The sequence below is a fragment of the Protomyctophum bolini genome, assembly GCF_963924005.1.
Source record: "Protomyctophum bolini genome assembly, chromosome: 13".
NCBI lineage: Eukaryota > Metazoa > Chordata > Actinopteri > Myctophiformes > Myctophidae > Protomyctophum > Protomyctophum bolini.
The window spans coordinates 23401633-23422571 of NC_137874.1; the positions used below are offsets into that span (position 1 = coordinate 23401633).

General features: G+C 42.9%; 2 protein-coding genes across 2 annotated transcripts in view; one reads left to right on the forward strand and one right to left on the reverse strand.

Moving 5' to 3' along the window:
- zbtb16a (zinc finger and BTB domain containing 16a) overlaps positions 1-1962 on the forward strand; it is a 163300-nt gene extending 161338 nt beyond the window's left edge. The window contains exon 7 of the mRNA XM_080780879.1: positions 1679-1962. Within this exon, the coding sequence (XP_080637005.1) occupies positions 1679-1908 (230 nt within the window). The 3' untranslated portion in view covers positions 1909-1962. The remainder of the gene's footprint in view (positions 1-1678) is intronic.
- Positions 1-20939, reverse strand: part of cyb5d2 (cytochrome b5 domain containing 2) — a 592339-nt gene that overhangs the window by 427409 nt on the left and 143991 nt on the right. The window lies entirely within an intron of this gene.

Consider the following 20939-nt stretch of genomic DNA (forward strand, 5'->3'; position numbering starts at 1 on the left):
CACACATCCCTATACGTCAGATCAATAAACCCTGGCCCATTTGCAATTCATTATCGCAACGCTTATTTGAGGCGACCCTGTTTACAGTGTGGTTATTGTTGACACGGCTGTGGACGGCTCGTGGCGCTAACGCGGGGACATACTAGGGTAATGAGCCACGTTGCATATTGTGTTACGTTTGTGCAGCCCAGGGTAAACGCCACCGCGACCCGGGTATGTAGTCGGGTCAAGGTCGGGCTCCCTCTAAGCTTTCTTTCTTTCTTTTAAAAAAAAAAGAAGGAAAGAAAAATCACAAGCGAGCCCGGGAATGAAGCGGCCCATTTGGTTTGGGCACACCATCCATCGGTATCCGAGCCTGGGAAGGTGACAGTGTGCATTGAGCCAGATCACTTCCGACAGCTCGTTTCAAATGCCATTGGTAAAGGTCGGCATTTACATGTCTAATTTGCGTCTGTCGGTTTGAGCGCGGGCAGATTATTCCCTGCCATCGCTTTAATCATGAGCGCATTTAGGAACGTGTGCTGCTGCTGCTGAATGGAAGCGTGCCTTCTGAATAGAACCGGCCCCACCACAGTGTTATGGTCTGATTTATGGGACCTGCACTGATTCTTATTGAAATGTGGCACTGACTGCACCAGAGTAAACTGTGCCGTCGTTTTGAGGTGGTTTTGGGTTCACAACATGCCAGAGCTATCGTTAAAGATGAGAAACGTTATCGGTATATTTTCAAGATTTCAAATGCATGCACCATGTTTTTACATCTTCAATGTGGCGATAAAGTCTGTGCATTGGCAGCCAAGACAATGCATGAAGTCAAATAAAGAAATGTCATTATGGGCGCAAAGTGGACCACTGTGCTTCAGTAGGCGTTGCCAAACGGCAATGGTGTACTGAAATACAACACAAATAATTCCCAATTCCTTTAATTGAGTAATTTCAGTCTAAAACGACATAGGCCTATCTGTTTTGTATTTTATTTTTCTATCCATCGATGTTTCCGAGATTTATCCATCAGTTATTCAGTTATAAATTTTCTTTTCTAGTAGGTTTAAATCCAATATGTAACAGATGTTCTCTGCATTTAGAATATTGAGCCAACAGTGTCGTGACAGGTGCAGGTTTCTCCTTTTGTTCTCCTGCACAACATGAGCTGAAACAATAACGGTGTCACATTCACAGTTCTAAAGTCCCCTTACTGTGGGCGGCTTCTTAATAAAGACAGTAATGAGAATTGATAATGGCTGAACACAAAGGATTTCTATGCCTTTAACCATGAGAGTAATTAGGGCCATTCAGTTAGATCAGACCGTCCTTCAAGCATCCAAGTCCTTAGATTGTATTCCCAGATAACCAGGCGCGCCACACCGCGAGCGCCTTAAGCAATACTGTAATCTTCAGCAGGGGGTCTGTGACCCGGCACACAAATCTTTGTGTGACGTTAAGCACTTGACATCTCTCTCGCCCTTTCCTGTCACATTACTGTACCCTATCAAATAAAGGCAAAAAAGCCACAAAAAAAAACTTTATACAACATCTCTCTCTCAGCTAATGGGGTCCTTGGCCTGAAAAGCCTGGGAAGACACCTGCTGTAATCGATTCAGTGCGTTGTTGTTGTTGCCCACACCAAACTTAACACAGTCCCCCTCTCTCCCCCCTCTCTCCCGCAACCCCCCCGCAGGCGAGAAGCCATTCGAGTGCAAGCTGTGTCACCAGCGATCCAGGGACTACTCTGCCATGATCAAGCACCTGCGCACCCACAACGGCGCCTCGCCCTACCAGTGCACCATCTGCCTGGAGTACTGCCCCAGCCTGTCCACCATGCAGAAGCACATGAAGGGCCACAAGCCCGAGGACGTCCCCCCAGACTGGCGCATCGAGAAGACCTACCTGTATCTGTGCTATGTCTAGAGACCCCACCAGGTCAGAGCGTGGGGGGCCAGGAGATGAAGGTAGCACTGGTGGTGGTGGTGGTGGTGGTGGGTTAGCTGGGAGATGGGAGGTGAGGAGATGGTAACGAGAGGGAGTAGGTGGGAGCTTGTGGGGAGGGAGGGAGGGTGGGGTGTGACGTGAGGTGGGATCCGAGAGGGAGGGAATGTTGAGGAACGGGAATGACATTACATGACATGTCGAATGTCACAACGGAGACCTGAAGGCATTGATGGAGTTTTTTTTGTATTACCGGTATGTGATAATGGCTGGGGTTTAAAATAAATAACTAAGTAATTAACAGTGGTGGTGGGGTGGGGCGGAAGAAAGGAAGGAAGGAAGTGTTGGGTGGAAGTCCGGACACTGAGAGAGAGAGATAATCGCCAATTCCCTTTCGGAGCGGGCCGCGGGGTCAATAATGACATCTGCCACGACCTCGGGCCGTCATGTCTCATCACGTTTTCTGTAGCACCAGACGAGTTGTTGTTGTTGTTGGATGAGACTATTGTTGGTTGTCGCGTGCTGGTCTGCCATCGGTGTGTGTGTGTGTCTGTATGTGTGTGAGTGACATCTATCCCCAAGGGGTTGTAGCTGTGCCAGCAGCGTCAGCCCCTGAGAATCAGCTGAAGAACCTGATGCAACTAGATGGAGTGAGTGTGTGCATAGTCATAGAAAGGTACGCCTCTTCCGGCTCTGGGGCGAATGCTGTGTAAGCGTTGGTGCCAAGGAATGTAATGAAAGGAAGGGACGTGAGTCAAGTGACTGGACACCATCATGACACTCATGTCCATATAACTGACAAACGCCCTCAGTTCGGTCGCTCCAATGAATTGCAGCGGCGAAAGAGGTGCCTACCTTTCTGTGTCTGAGTGTGCGTGTGTGTGTGTGTGTGTGTGTGTGTGTGTGTGTGTGTGTGTGGGTTGGGTGGGCTGGCTAGGGGCCACTAATAGACACCAATGGAGACACTCATTGGGAGATAGGGAGGAAAGGTACTAGTGCTGCTTCCGTGGGAGATCTCTCCTATCTCCCCAGCAGTTGTCCGGTGGTTTCATATCTCTGCCAGATAAGGGCTGGACGAGGTTGGACACCCGCGCACGCTTGGTTCTCCACTGAGAACAGAAGCCTAACTTATGTCACTTTTTCCCCCCCATGTCGTTATCTTTTGGCACCGCATCCTAGTTTATCATAGCTTGATTGCACAGGTGAAACATATTACGACAACAGTCTCTGTTTGATGTTGCTATCAGATTATATATTTGTAGAGCAAGCAGTCGGGGGGGGTGGGGAATTATAAAACATATTGCGACTCTGTTATCTCAAAGCGTAAGTCTCTATTATACCATATTAACTACAGCTTATCCACTTTCCTCTCTCTGCATTTGATGACCGGACCGGTATTATATTCATGCACATTTAACCAGATGACTATCAATCACTTCACACTAAAGATATGAGCTACACGCCGAATGACTCGCATAAAACACTTCTTACAATAACTCTCATGACTCGTATGTCAGTTTTTTTGTTGTTTTTTTTGTTTGTTTTTTCGTGATGGAGGGACAAAAAGAAAAAAAGAACGGCTGCTTTCGGAGTGGGGGTGTGCAGCCGTGACTACGACAACCTGTGGCGAAACACCCCCCCAGCGTAACGCCTTAGCCTGGATGCTAGTTAAAAAGGTGACCCCCCCCCCCAGCGGACGTTTAATGGCAAGTCTGCAGACTGACATTTGACACCCTTTGCAAGTGAAAAATATACGAAAGCTGTGTTTTTAAGGATCAAGCCGTAGCACAAATCCATGTCGCGGTTCACAGTCCTGCTTATTATGACAGGTTGGAGTTTTTCCAAACGCATTACAAGCATCATTGCAAGTCGCAGGGTTTCTGGGGATAATCCCATATCTTGAATGACTGGCAGAAGAGAGAGGGGGGGACGGACTTAAGTGATTGGATGAGACATGCCCCCCCCCCCCCCAAGCCGAGGGGACAACTAGTAAGATGACAGCATAAATCAACTCTTTATTTGGTTTTATCCCTGCGCTTTGTCTCTCGTCTCCTATTATTGAGTTTGATCTCAGCATATTGTACTTGAATTACCTCGTTTTTTTCTTTTTTTTTGTGACCTCATGTTGCTTGTGTTTTTTTTATGTTTTTTTTTAATTCTTCCCTTGTTTCATTTGTACATTTTGTGAGTGCGCGTGTGTGTGTGAGAGAGAGAGCGAGAGAGAGAGAGAGGGAGGGGTGCATTGCAAGACGTGATAAAGCAATGTATATGCGGAAAAAATTCTAAGTGCCACAGTGAAGAGATTTTTTTTCTTTTTCCTATTGTGTATTTCTTTGTGCATTATTTTGTTTACCAAATTTGGTATTTTTGCCCCTGCTTGTTGAAGAGCCAGGGGGTTTGGTCATTTTGGTTTTAAAAAGCTACCTCTAAGTTGTGTATGTTTTCATTTTTTATTTTGCAAAAAAGCACATTATTATTTTGTCTCGTGTGTGTTTGTGTTTTGCATTATTTCATCATTGCAACTTCATCTCATTGCTTTCAAATGTTGATTTATGATTGTCCTGTGCGCGTTTGTCAGCAAAAAGAAATAAATATATATATATATAAAGGGTAACGGAAACTAGGAGAGGCCGATGGCAAGAACGAAAAAAAAGTCATTCAAATGCGTGTTTATTCTTCTCTTATAGTCCCGCCCCGACCCCCCCCGCCCCCGACCGCAGAAAGAGCAGCGAAGCAATTTCGAAGCCTTAAGTGTGGAGCGAGAGAGAGGGACATGTGGATAAAGTTGTTCTAGTACTTTTCAGGAGGGTAAAAAAAAAAAAAAAAGAATTAAACTTGAAAATATGTGAATAGAATTGTAGTTTTGTAATGTGAAAAGAAAAAATTGAAGGTTCATCAAGTGCTGAGCCTCCGAGGACAGGTCATATTTGCAGTGATGCAAGAGTGCGTTGGGACAATTGGAACTGCAAGTGGTATAATCAAAAGAAAAAAAAACAGGTGGAAGGTTGAACAGGAGAGATTCTCTTGGTGGACGAGTTCCTTTGAAACGTGTGTATTCCTGAACAAGAGCCAACAAAGGCAATTTGATATATAAAAATTGTGATATTTTTGTATTCAGTGTCGGTCCTTTTTCCATTTGTCGAGGGTTATAGCAGGGCACAAATATTTGTATTTTGTTTTTTAACCTTTATTTTGTTTCGTTTTTTGTTTGTTTCTCCTCTCTGGGTGTGAATCGTTTTTTTTGCCTTGCTCCTCTTTGATATCGTTGAACATAACTGGTGTGTGAACATATTGTAGTTATAAGTGTTGCTTTCTGGATGTCAATTGCATTGTAGGTGAAGGACAAATCTTATCTGCCACCAATTTGTGCGTGCATTGTGTATGTGGATGGGTGGGGTGGGTGGGCGGGAGGAAAAATAATAATAAAAAAAACAAAAACATGGGGAAGGGGGGTCGCTGCCAAACCGACCAATTAGTACTTGTCATTCACAATTTTCCAATCAAACTTGATTGTTAAAACATTTGTTTTTGTACTTGAAAAAAAGAAGGGATGGCACGTCCCGTGGTGTCTTGCCATTTTATTCTCAAACACTGTGAGCTGAGGGGCTTTTTTTTACATGATCCTCATAATATCCACCCACTAATAAAGCACAATTTATGCTCCAGCGCTTGCCAAAAAAAAGAGCAGACATACAAGTTAACACGACACGTTTGTTAGCTTTATAGCTGACCTTTTTCTTTTGGCAAGCGACACTTGCATAGATTCGGCTTAATAAATCGTCGCGGCTCCGACTGGCCGAGACGAACCAGAGTCCAAAATCCACCACATCCCCAAACGCTGAGCAGTCCTGTTATTCCTATCATTGTCCTCTGAATGTTTTCTACTATTTTGCGTGGCTGTGTGTGTGTGTACTGTGTGAAAGACTTGTACCTTTGTGTGTGCGTGCTTGCGTGTGTGTATTAGTGGAAAAATGCACTAATCGGATCAGATACAAAATACGATGTTCTATGCCACTTTTTTTTTTCTCTATGTTGGAAAAAAGAATATATATAATACATTGGCATCGATATAGTTCTTCCCTTCAGTGTTCCTCGGATGTTTCTGTACTATCTTTGTGCCTAAAATGGAAATTGTTCAACAAAAATGTCCATCTATATCTGCTTAGTTTCTGTACTTTCAGAAGAAAATTTAAAAAAAATGGTGTATCCCACTCTCTGGGGATGTCATGACGCTCTTAAAGATGACCTGGCTTTTGGAGACAGGAATCGGGAGGCTTTCTTCTCCTAATAAATGCTGAACTGGCAATAAGATGTGATTCCACATTCAGCGTGCTCTTACAGTTGCCACAGAGAAGCGGTATCATTTGTATTGAGACCAGAACATATCGAGATATAACGGCCTATTACTGTTGACAGATGGAAAGACTTGATGAAATCAACTAGCCGCCATCAAACTTGTAAAAAATATACATTATATAATTATCCGAGCATCTGTCTTCACCTGCTCATTAAAGGCTAAGCGTGTTTTGGGTTTTTTTGCCAGCAACCGGATTGCTGAACATTTTGCTCTTCAAACCTCCACTTTTGGAAGGTTCAAGGTTGGCACAAGGGATAACCACTTAAACCCTATATCTACTTTGTATAATGATTGGGGGAAATAGCTGATTTTCAAGCTCACAACATGTCTTCATTGTGTTACCATGTGAGCTTGTAGATTAGGTTATTTTATTCTTTGGGGGGGAGATGTTGAGATTTCCATTTTTTTGTTATTTTTTAAAAATGTGCCCAAAATAGGGACACCAGGGTTTTAAGTGGTTAAGAATTATCCCCTTATGCTTTGTTTTATTTCATTTTTTTACATTTTATTTTATTATTATTACATTTTAAGTACTTTAGCCCCCCCCCCCCCCCCCCCCTAAAAAAAAAGAAAAGCTCATTTTCAATGGGACATTGAAAAGTGGTCTTGAACAGGACTCATGACATCCCTGGGGTGGGCACTCTGTGTTTTGATGTGGTGTTTCTAGAACAAAGTAGCCATTTCATGCAGTGTGCCATGCATGTGCCATTGAGGTCTAGACTAAAAACTGTTTTGAGTAACAAAGCACCAAGACATGGTATTTTTTATATTAGCACTGAGGACCAATCGCCCTGTCGGACCAAGCATAACGAAGCTTTTTATGTAACGAAGCTTTTCTCTCTTCTGTCTCATTCTCTGTCTTCTCTCTCCCTCTTTCTCTCTCTCCCTCTTTACCTCTTTCTCTCTCCCTATGTCTCCCCTCCGCCCCCCCCCCCCCTTCTCTCTCTGGCTTGTCTGTGCTATATTTCTCTCCTCCATTGTGACAGCACAAGTGCCAGTCAAGTTGCTCTGTATTAAGAAAAGTGTTTTTCTTTATTTTATTTTTTATTATGATTTGAATTGTTATAGTTTTCGTCTACCTCAGCACCTAATCTTAGCCTAATCTTAGAAGGTGCCCAATTATAATTATTATTATTTTTATTTTCTTTACCTTTTGGTTGTCATTTGTATAAAACATTTTGATTTTGATTTTATTTTTTTATTTTTTTGCATTAGAGCTTTGCAAAGGTCCTTCGTCTTTTCCAGCGACAACGTGCTATTTCCGTGGCAGTACCTTTTACTTGTCGAGCTGTGCCACCAATCTATAGCCACTGTCTGTTGATATAGAGGTTGTTTCTTTTGTTTTGGTTTTGTTTTTTTTCTTTCCATGTAGAAATCAGACACATCTCTTTGTAACATTTCAGTGTTCTCTGATGGAGTGTGAAAAAAATAAAAAAGTTAAAATAAAAGACTTAAATGCTGCAGGTTCTCTCTCCATGTTGTCACTAAAGTCAATGTTGTGCCTTTGATAGTGAAAAGAAAGTTTTTTTTTTTTTTCTTTTTTACATCCTACTAACAGTAGATTGTTTTTGTAGTGGACTTTTTTTGTATTTTTATTTATGAGTCTCATAATAAAAAAAGAAAGTCATGATGTTCAGTTGTATACTTTTCAATCTGCAGTTAGAAGAACAAATAAAGATAAAAAATGGACTTCAGTGCATCCGTCTTAAACCATCTTTCTTGCTCACAATTTGTTCCCCAAATTGTTTTAATGTAGCCTAGCTTCCAAAAATAACATACAAATGAGGCAGAAGTTAGACGAGTTATAAGGTGAAAAAGTTTCTGCTTATAGTAGAGAGTGAGACCCTGATGTAGATTTGCCTTTTCAGAAAAGTACAATTGCTTTCCAGATTATTGATGTGATACATGTGAACAGCTAAAAAGCCTGATAGCTATATTTGTACCGGGTGTTGCGCCCCAGAAACGCTCTGTGAGGCAACACAACGCATAAGTGCACAAGTGATAAATCAGATTAGTTGCGCGGATCACATCAACTTGTGCACCTCCCTAATAATGATGTATAATATAAAGCCGTCTAGACCAGACCTAGTTGGGTTTGTTCTCTCTGTAAATTGTGAATGTGATGGAACGGCAGATGGCACTGTCAAAACACTGCTGTAGCAGTAATTAGAACAACTTTACTCTGCAAATTACTACATTTTGTTGGCATTTGTGTGATTAGACTGGACTAGAATTATGGAATGTTTTAAATCTCAAATATTATAATTCATTAACACAATCAGCGGTGGGATTTCTTTCAAAATAGAAGTTCGGGGTGCCGGGAAGATATGGCCACTTTTACTCTGTATCTGAATATTTTTCTCTCGTTTGATATCAATGAAAATTGATACACGTCCTTTGGATCCGTCGGTTGGATTAGTTATGACGTTCCCACACATCGTACAGTCTGAATGGGTTAAGAACGCTGATGGTTTGTCGTGTTTTTACTTTACTTTAACCTCTGTCAAAGGGATCGTCACATCAAAAAATTAAGTTTTTGTATTTTCTCCTTTTTTTTAGGTTTTCTGAGCTCAATTGCACCCAAACCCTGAACTTTTAATCTTCAGTAGATCTTCGGTGGTCTGGGGTTTTCTGTTCCTGTGCCTGTGAGGTGAGTCCACAAATCCCATATATGACTGATATATGAATTTGCCAGCAGATGTCACTGTTGAGGGATTTTACCTGTTTTCATTGCAGCTCAAAAGGCTTCAGAACACAGAGAAAACCCCAGACCACAGAATGTTCCGGTTGTGTGGGTGTAATTGAGGTCATAAAACCTAAAATAAATATAAATGACATTTTAAAACTATTGTAAGAAATAATGAATACAGCCATAATTTGCTTAATTTCCACAAACTGTTGAGATTAACAATTTTATTTTTATGAATATACTAAATGAATTAATTATCTACTATATATAGGCTATGTACTTGATGTAAAATCAAATAAAGCCGTGAAATGAATAATAGGTAACACACAGAATTAATAATTAAATCAATACAGTTGAATATACACAGTAAGTATATACACACAGAGGAAATATTGTCACTGTATATAGTTTCTATATTGTTATATCAGTAAGACGCCTGAGGGCGAGAAGCACTGGCTATATGGAGCGTGTCTTGAGTGTATAGGGTTTGATGAGGTCAGATCAACATGGAATGTCAGATCAGCTCCATATATGGAGATCTAAGGGTGGCAGTGGTGGCAGTGCCGACCCACTGTTTGGGAAACAGTGAAATAGCTACGTACATAGCTACAATATCTACAAGCTCATAGCTCTGCTGTGTTCTGTAGTCTACTGGAAGCCCCCATAGGTCCCATGTTAGACCCAGAAATGTTGGTTGGAGGTATATACTTTTATGATTCAAATGTCATCAATAGGCTTAGCAGATGAGATTAAGCTTGGTTGCTAAAAGTTGCACGTTGAGCAATTTGAGTTAGCATAATATGTGACCATACCATTAACAACCTGTATAAGGCAAAACATTCAAAATGTCATCATTCTTTAAGTAGGCATTTAGTAGCATGTAGTAGCATATGGCATGTCAGACTAGAGGATTTTCATGATTCTGAATCCATTCCAAGCATTAGTTTTGCACAAAAAACACTCCTTGGGCTCAAACCGTCCATAGTCGTCATCACAAATGTGATGAGGTCAGCACATTTGGGCAAGTATACTGTAGGCTACAAAGCAGGCATGATGGCCATTAGTGTCCACAGGAAGTGCTGTTTACACTGCTGTTCATTGGTCCCTGGCCCACATAACTGGCACTGTAGCACTGTGTCTGCTGTTGCTCATCCATTTAATTATGTGGTTTTCAACCCTTTTCATATTAAGGCCCATTATTGATTCTGCATTTGAGCCACGGACCACCATTTGATGACATTTAGCCCCTCAGACCCCAAAACTATTGTATTGTCGTTGGATGAGATTTTGTCCAAAATTCCATGCTTTATTGATGTTGGTAACATTAGGAGAGATGACAGGCAGACGTTGATCAAAATAACAATTCTACATTCTCTAAATGTGTAGACTTCTTGTAGATTAAGTAATGAAGATGTTTAACAATGTAACTGAGAATGTAAAATGAAACCAAATGGACCCATACAGGTCCATTTGGTTTAATTCTACACTCTCAAGAGTTAAAGATCTATACGGGTCCACTTGGTTACCAACTCTCCGTGTGTGTGTGTGTGTGTGGGGGGGGGTGTATCACAGCTCCCTCCTACTGTTTTTCATTCTAGCTACAGATAGAAGTGAGGTAATGAACACAACAAGTAAACAGGTAGACTAACAAGCACTCTTTCTCTCTTGTGTCTATGTCTCTCTCTCCATCTTGCACTCTAATTCTCTTCTTTTTTAGTCTGTCTTCCTCTCTCACACACAAACTCTCTCTCTCTCTCTCTCTCTCTCTCTCTCTCTGTGTGTCTCGATAGGAGTTTCTCCGTGTCCCACTTTTCCTGGCAAACACTCCACTTCTGAGTCCTCACCCCTTCTTAACCATGTCTGTGTATCTTCTCTTCTCTCTCTCTCTCTCTCTCTCTCTTTGTGTGTGTGTGTGTGTGTGCGTGTGTGTGTGTGTGTGTGTGTGTGTGTGTGTGTGTGTGTGTGTGTGTGTGTGTGTGTGTGTGTGTGTGTGTGTGTGTGTGTGTGTGTGTGTGTGTACACTACTGGATAGAGGCAGAAAGACGGCATATACGATAGACACAGACTGTGTGTTCTATAGCATTAATTCTGATGGTAGGAGCGATGTGAATGGATTGGTCTTCATGGGTGGGGTTGGATGAGCAATAAACCATGCTGTACTCAGTAGGCTACATCTATATTAAATATCTTTAGTCACTTAAGTTGCCCTATAATCTCACAAAAGCCTTGCCAGGCAGTTGGGTATTAAATCAAGTTCAATATGAAGTAATACTCTCTCTCTCGCTCGCTGTATGACTGTCCTTGGCCTGTGGGAGTGTGAGTGTAATGTGGGTCTCTGTTGGACGCTGCGTGAGTGGGATGTTAAGTGACAGCCGAGCAGGGGTTGGAAGAAAGTACTTGGATTAAATACAGAAACTATAACACCTCGTTATGAAAGTACTCTGTTACAGGTTGAAAGGCTATCCATAAATGCACCATGTCTCTGTACGTGTGTGTACAGTATGTACGTACTAGGGATGTCCCGATCTTTCCCGATCCGATTATATTTATATTATAACACTTATGCCAGATCACAATAGCAAATATCCCAATGTATGTCACTCTAGTCTAGTCTGTGTGTTGCCTTTCAATTATTGAAAGGCAAAATGTGACTATACTTTTATTAGAATGACTGTCATTGAGGGTTTTTTTTTTCTTTCTATGAAAGCATGGAATCATAGCCAAATAATGGTGTATTGGTTAATTTCATATTAAGGCCCATTATTGATTCTGCATTTGAGCCACGGACCACCATTTGATGACATTTAGCCCCTCTACCCCAAAACTATATAATTATATATATTGTATTGTCGTTGGGTGATATTTTGTCCAATATTCCATGCTGTATTGATGTTGGTAACATTAGGAGAGATGACAGGCAAACGTTGATCAAAATAACAATTCTACATTCTCTAATTGTGTAGACTTCTTGTAGAAACATAACATAAAGTAAAACAAAAAGTATGTAAAAGTTGAGCTTATACACTACAGCTCTAAGAGTCCTTGAGTATATGTTGTTCTTAGTAACCTTCACCCACTGCAGGCAGCAGGCCTGATGATGCTGAAGCCTAGCATCCTGACCTGGCTGGATCCACTTTGGATCCTAGAAGGCTTGTATAGTTGTGTTGGTTGGTTGTTGAGTACTTACTACAGCACCCCCTGCTGGGCCCAGAGCAGAATGTACCAGGGACAATGGGGTTTGCGTTTTTCTTCATGCTGGATGCTTCCAGCCATTAACCAGACAGACTAACAGTGAGCAGTAGAGAGTGTGGAAACAAGCCCCATTTAGCCTGATGTGGAGTTGATGTGTGCTGCTGGATGCCTCTGTGCAGTCAGCAGACTGCTGCTGCCCGCTACAGCCAATCCTCCCGCGGCAGCGAGGAGGGGAGGGGGGGTCGTTTTGAAGGTCAAAGCGTTGCGCCGAGGGTACAAGCGGTGTACCAGTGTTTCACTTCCAGCACCCGATGTTTCAACACGTTTTAATTAGAGAAGGATGCATTATCAAAGCAGAGAACTCTGCCCCCCCCAGCCAGCAGCCACCCAAATGCCACCCAATTGTTATCTTGTTACCTTATATAGGCTAGCGGTGGTTCCCAAAGTGGGGTATGGGGACCCTCCAGAGGTCCTTGAGTTCCAGGGGTCCCGAGGAGTCAGGACTCCCAACTCACCAGCATGATGAGTTAGACCTGTTAGACAGTCAGAGCATCACAGCACACCGTGTTTAACCACTTTTACTCTATTTCTACATGACCTTGTAGATCTACTTTCAAACATTTTGAATTTTTTTTAACACAAATCTTCTATTATTATGAGCTCCGTGGCACAAAAATGTTTTCAGAATTCAGATGTGGCTCATAGCAATTCAGGGGTTCTTAATCTTGACATGAAACAGTTTGAGAGCCGGCCAGTGCTTTATTATTCTCTCACGAGTGATTCTGCTACTAACGCATGTTATGTAGTGTTGTTGTTAGTAGGAATACACACAGAAGCACGAGGACGTGGACTATGGGGAGGAGCAAAGGGGAGGAGCCAAGCCGAGTTCCTGTTACTGTACACCAGGTGGTGCCGAATGGGCTCACATAACGCATGTACCTCCTCGACCTCACACAACGCATCATGTACCGGGCTATTTCCACGCCTTCTCTAGTACCACACAAAGACGGCAGTTGCTTATAGCTGGCACACTCACTCAAGCCTCATTGGGATCAGGCCAGGGCCAATATATACTTTGCCGTACGGCGGTGTCACGCGTCGGAAGACAGCAGATCTGTAAGCTCACAGTGGTTCGCGGACGCGGCATGCTGTGAGCTCATAGGTCGACCGTTTTCCCGGAAGCCGCGACACCGCCATGTGGCGGAGCATCAACGAACCAGTTTCCTCTCTTGTTGTGGAGGTCGTAAAGGCTCGTCATTAGATATGCAGGGTGCGTGCCTCTATCGCCCTCGTCCCTTATTGTCATTAGAGGGGAAGTGAGCCGAGACACAAAGGCTTCTGCTTTGTGTTTCCACGCTCGGGAGGAGGAGGATAGAGGAGGAGATGGACAACACAGACTGAAAGCACAGGCCGGTTTCAGCTGCAATAACGCTCTTTGTTGCTGTTTTCACTCCGAGGTTTCATCATGTGTTTTAAGTTCGATATTATCTTTTATAAAAAGATCATAAATACACAGTCTGTCTCTCTCTCCAGCTTTTGTTTGCCGTCTCCCCTCTTTGCTCGTCCTACTTTTCTTCTTTAAAGAACTTCTCACCAGATCTCCCTACTGAACCCCCCCCCCCCCCCCCCACCACCCCTCTCTCCCTCTCCCTCTCTCTCAATGTGATTACATTCATGTTGCAATCAGAGGTTAGGGTAGAGGACAGACGACACATCCCACCACACAGAGCCTCCCAAGACCTTCCCTTCCCGTCCGCTGACCCAACCTACTTAAATATTTACACTGGAATTGCAGCAGACGCGCAAGTGGATTTAAATCCCCGTTCAGATGGTGATGATAGTGGTGTCATCATCATCATGTTACATTTCCATCAGTGGATAATATTCCATCGTTGGAGTTCCACCGCGCACCGCCACATAATCTGAGGAAACAGCCGTGGTGATCTGGTATCACTGGTTGAGTCAAACCCAACATGTGGACGCTTACTCCCCTTTTAGATCATAACCTACTCAGTGATGTTGTTTAGTAACTCCTCCCTTGTGTGTGTGTGTGTGTGTGTGTGTGTGTGTGTGTGTGTGTGTGTGTGTGTGTGTGTGTGTGTGTGTGTGTGTCACTGCAACAGTACCATCTAGCGGTATTAGCGAGGTGTTACAGCTGTCCGTGCTCAGACGTACAGAGACAGACATGCATACGTACATAGCTTCGTAATGGAGCGGCTAGGCACTGCTCAAAAACAGAGATGTGTTGGGGTGAGCAGTGAGTAGGGGTGTGTTCGGAAATTCGCACTCAGTGTATTATTTCCAAAAGTGCCCGTTCAGTGCACTCAGTGCGTTGTTGTTGGTAAATCTAGTGCGCTGCGCCCCGGGTGTGCCGAGTGCCCGCACTGACCGACCCTACTCAGGGTTGTCCAGTGTGAGTGTATCACTGCGTCGTCTCAAGCTCTCCCCGTGGGCGAAAGCTAAGCTAGCAAGGCAAGCATTTAGTACATGACCATACAAGTGTTCATCATTTACCTACAGTATTTGCCCATGCATGTTTTAACTAGGTGGTCGTTTGTAAATTAGCCACACATGTGCTCTGTGATGTGGCCGCCCAGCACACTCAAAAAAACTGAGCACACGCATATTAATATTATATATCCTACAGTATACACAGGTTTCATTTGTGTCTTTAGTTCAATGTTTCTTTTGTAAACGCCATTGACAATGAAGGGACAGTTTACGTCATAATGTACCTCATTACGTCATGTCTCTTTATTGTTAATGGCGTTTAATGTTTGTGTTGGCACCGTTGGAATCTATGGACTTTTAATGTTTGTTTATAGCACTTAAGACAAACATTACCAGGCGCCCCTCACTTCACAGAAGTGTGATTTTTCAGCTCATGCAGCAAAACAAATTCCTCAGAGAAGGCCGTTGGTGGTTGTTGATGACTTGAAAAAAATCACACCTGTGTGAAGTGAGGGGCGGTCTTATCATCATACATCATCATAGATCATCTCATTCCGGCCAATCATAATTTGCTCCCTCACCTTCGTCTTCAATGTTTGTGTTTACACAAACCCTCAAAGCTGGACATAGGATGGTCTAGTGCCCCAAACAAAGATACACTCCCGTAGTACTATGTAGTGCATTTGTGAGCTTGTAGTTCAACATTCAAAATTTACTTTATTTGTTACATTTGTTTTGAAAATTGTTCAGATTTTGCGGGAGAAAACCTTGTAAATAATATAATTGTTGCGACCGAAGGTCACACTTAATGGAACCGTGCATTTCCCGTCAGTTTGTGTACCGGGCACGTGACATCACGTGACATCATCAGGGATAGAGCATGTGACATCACGTGACATCATCAGGGATGGAGATCCCTGATGTCATCAATATTAAGCCCATTATGGAGATCCCTGATGTCATCAACATTGGCCAGGAACTCTACATCTGACCTCAAACCTCAAACCCTTAGATCTCCATATATGGAACTGACCTGTTCCATTCCATATGTTGATCCTTCCCCATCCATCCTTCTTCTTCAATGTCTCCCTTTTGACTGATACCTGTACATTCAAACTCTAGACGGGCCTGCCCCAAAGTTGATCTGACCCCCATACCAAAGCGCCAGCGCTCGCCCAGCAGTCTGCTGTCACCCAGGCGGATGCAGGCACGCAACCTCGCCCTGAAGGGCGAGGTGGCTTCTCGCCCTCAGGCGTCTTACTGGTATATAAATCTAATGTTATGTAGAGACACGAGAGTTAACGTGGGTTAAGTATTTAGAGAAGCTCCTCTTTGGGGAGTTTGTATTGTTTTGTTCACCACCCCCATATGGACTGTGTCCGTGCGTGGGATACTTGGGACAAGGCAGGCCAGGGGCCAGTGAATGGGGGGGTGGGGGGGCGGGGGGGGGGTGGTGAATGAGCATTGTGTGGGAGCAGGGGGTCCCATCTTTCAGCTGCTCTTTGACCCAGATATGATCTCATGACCGGGGAGGAAGGGGACAGTCAGGGTTTGTTGAAAAGGACCATGGCGGACGGGGAGGGTGGGCTGGGGGGAATGGGGGGTCCAGTGGTGTCCAAATCCCTTCTGGATTGTTTTGTCAGCTAAGCCTGGATCTGTAAGCGGTAGCCAGCGCTTTCTGTAACCACGCGCACGCACGCACACAGAAACACACACACAAACACACACCCACACACCGGTTAGTATATTGCTATACTTGTGAGGACATTAACATTTTCAGACAGCTCCTTAATGAATGGCGTATTTCTACCTTTCCCCTTTGCCATAACCCTGGAGTCTGACTTACTAGCCTACCTATGTACGGACGGAACTCTAGCCCTAAACCTAACCTCAAAAAGCCTATAATCCTAAACTTGTCTTCTCATTAAACTCGATTTATAATGAGAAAAAAAATGTTTAACATAAAACAATGGTACACACACACACACACACACACACACACACACACACACACACACACACACACACACACACACACACACACACACATCTGTGGACATTCCGCTGACATCCATTTCCTAACATCCACCAGTCTTAATCGTTATGCTTAGCTCTAACCTCCCACCCCCCACCCCACCCCACCCCACCCCCTGCTTCAATGTAAGCACTCAGTCACTTTATACTTAGGACAGATGAACAAACTAATACACACACACACGCACGCACGCACCTTGGCTAAGTATTGATCTTGTTTCTGAGTGGAAAAAAACAACATGGATGCCTCTAACACTGCTGATCAGAGTCTTAGAGCAACAGGCCTCATCAGTGCCGTCACTGTTTTCATTCTGTCCTCTGCTGCTCAGCCACTAACAAACAACCTACATTTGCTTCACTACTGTTACTTATTACATCTTATCTTTACTTAAGTATCTTTACTTTACTTCGGTATTTGTATTTTTTTAATACATTGCACTTTCATTCCACTATATTTCAAGGACAATATTGTACTTTTTGACTACATTACATTTTCTGTGAAGGGAAAATGTACATTATGACATTATTCAAACATGTTAATAGCCGATCGCCAGGCTCACAACGTGTCACATTGCGATGCACTGTGAGCTTGTAGATTAGCTCACTATTAGCGGTATATTCTTATTTTACTTGGTCATTAAATGACCAAGCAAAATGCGAAACAAGGTTGTGTGGCTACTAGAAATGAATCTTTCAGTGAATTGAATATGTTCCAACTTGTGTGCACTGTGCAGTGCAGTTTACTTATATGCGGGGAGAAAATAGGTGAATAGCCATTTAATGGTTTCCATGCCAGCTATAAGGGAGGGAGGGCGAAATCCAATAGAGCCGACCGGTCGGTAAGTCAGAAACCGAACTAACGACTGACCGTGGGACTTACCGACCTATACCGTCAGACTAACGACTGACCGTGGGACTTACCGACCTACCCATCGGACTAACGACTGACCGTGGGACTTACCGACCTATACCGTCAGACTAACGACTGACCGTGGGACTTACCGACCTATACCGTCAGACTAACGACTGACCGTGGGACTTACCGACCTACCGTCAGACTAACGACTGACCGTGGGACTTACCGACCTATACCGTCAGACTAACGACTGACCGTGGGACTTACCGACCTATACCGTCAGACTAACGACTGACCGTGGGACTTACCGACCTACCGTCAGACTAACGACTGACCGTGGGACTTACCGACCTACCCATCGGACTAACGACTGACCGTGGGACTTACCGACCTACCCATCGAACTAACGACTGACCGTGGGACTTACCGACCTATACCGTCAGACTAACGACTGACCGTGGGACTTACCGACCTACCTGTCAGACTAACGACTGACCGTGGGACTTACCGACCTACCGTCAGACTAACGACTGACCGTGGGACTTACCGACCTATACCGTCAGACTAACGACTGACCGTGGGACTTACCGACCTACCCGTCAGACTAACGACTGACCGTGGGACTTACCGACCTACCGTCAGACTAACGACTGACCGTGGGACTTACCGACCTATACCGTCAGACTAACGACTGACCGTGGGACTTACCGACCTACCGTCAGACTAACGACTGACCGTGGGACTTACCGACCTACCGTCAGACTAACGACTGACCGTGGGACTTACCGACCTACCGTCAGACTAACGACTGACCGTGGGACTTACCGACCTACCGTCAGACTAACGACTGACCGTGGGACTTACCGACCTACCCGTCAGACTAACGACTGACCGTGGGACTTACCGACCTACCGTCAGACTAACGACTGACCGTGGGACTTACCGACCTACCGTCAGACTAACGACTGACCGTGGGACTTACCGACCTACCCGTCAGACTAACGACTGACCGTGGGACTTACCGACCTACCCCTCGGACTAACGACTGACCGTGGGACCGACCGACCGTCGGACTTACGGTTTACTTACTTATGGTTTTCATCCTTTTTCACTTACCCATTACATTTTCGGCATTTGATGAGATTTAGCCGACCGAAAACTAAAGATAAGGTTGGATAAGGTTTTGTCCACAATTCCATGCTGTGTTGATGTTGGTACCATACTACCATAGGTGAAACAACAGTTGATCAAAATAACAATTCTTCTACATTCTCTAATGTGTAGAATTCTTGTAAATTAAGTAATGCAGATGTTTAACAATAATTTAACTCTCCATCATTTAGCTGGGGACCACCTCAGGCCTTTTGATTGTGTGTCTGTGTCTGTCTGTGTGCGTGTGCGCTCGTGCGTGTGGTTTTGTAGAGATGTGTGTAATGTTGTAACAGCTCATTTGTGGATCCTCCTGGTCAGTTGATGGCGCCCTCTAGTGCTCTCCAAATGTAATTCACCATCACATAGTTTCACATCTCTGTGGATAGTTTCCGCAACAATGACACTACATGATGCCAATTTACAGTATGTATGTTGCTCCGAAACATCATACATTAGGCTATATGATAATGCACAATAAAGGCCATGACATATTCTTTCCAAAAACATCATAAAACTAATCTACTGTATGGAAATTATAATTAATGATAAACTATCGACACAATGCAAGATGAAAAGTCTCAATATACTGTCATCAATTCATTTAAGTATAATTTCAGCAATAAAGTTAACACTGTACTGTCGTAAAAAAAAAAATATTAAAACGGTTCATACGAGTTTGAATATATTGTACTTAATTACATTTATATTTTGTGTTGATTTCTCTTTAATGTACAATATACTTTTAATATTCACCCTTCTATAAAACCCAGTTTCATGAGGAAAATAAACACTCATGTGTTCATTCCAGGGCAACTATTCTGTACAACCAATATTGATTCAATACAGTCACAATTAAATAATTCCAAAAGTTTAATTATATGTTTTTATTGTTGAAGACATGCCTTCAAAATAAAAACACACAATCAATGGACAATTGACAGCATAACAATTTAACGGGTATCCGGAAAAGCAGATGTCCAAGGCTAAGCTCTGCTATACTATTTTTTAATAGTTTTAACTTTTTTACATCCAGAGCTTAACTGGTTTAAACTGCGTGACCATGGCTTTGACCTTTCAATGTCACTCAAGTTCAAATGTTGCCAAAGGAAAGACCATGTGACCCTATTTGTTGATGAGAGAGTAAACATATCTCTACATTTAACAATGTTGTAATTATAGTCATGTCATTTTGCATTTACATTGACAAGCACAATTTCATTACTGATCTAGTTAATAGTATCAAGGGTATCAATAGTAAAAGGGACATAAAACGAAATTAAATTATAGACAAAATGCCCTTAGTTTTAGTTTGTGGACAGTTGCCGCCAACTTCATCTGTAACTGAATACATTTTGAAATGCTATATTTTGTTACGTTTTTATTACACAATACTTACCTATTCAATCTGGCACATGACAAGAACTAACACAAAGTATAAAAGAACTAAAACTAACGACAAAACGAATATAAACTATAACTATAACTAAATAGCATTTTCAAGCATAAAAACCAATCAAAACTAGCAAATCCACTCTAAAAAATAATAATTAGACATACAAGAACGAACTAAAACTAAACAAAAATTGTCATGACAGAGTTTGAGAACCCTATAGTTACTTTCCTTAGTTAATTCGTTTTGTGTGAGTTTGTTGCCTTAAATCAGGACTTGGCTGTCCTCTCACCACCATTCATACAATGGGTTGGAGGGGTCCAAGATCCAACATCTTACCTTGTGGTCCAAACTCCAAAGGAAATGGCTCTACCGAGCTACCCAGACACAATAGATTATTTGATTAAATGAACGATTATCACATATTCTTTAAAATGATATCAATTTGTTCGATTACATGTTGCACACCTAATACATTTATGACCTGTCTTTAGACTCAGACCATGTTTAGGATGAATGTGATATCTGTGTGCCACTTGGGGCAACTGATGTGGTGGAGCATTGCTCCACCCAGTGGCTTGTGCAATCTATTGCAGTATGATTGTTGTTATAATCACAACTAGTCTCCGCCTGGCCAGGTAGCTTATTGTCATGTTCAGTATCATGTATGTGAGTATCATGGTCACTATCATGGTCAGTATCATGCTTGGTATCATGTCAGTATCATGGTCAGTATCATATCATGGTCACTCCTGCATTCAGTCCCAAAGCTCTCAACTCAATCTCATCACAGAGAGATCCCCCATCCCCCATCCCCACCAAGAAACTATAACTGCATAAATATATGCATAAATATTTTTTTCTATTGTAGCCATGTGTTTTAGTCTTTGCG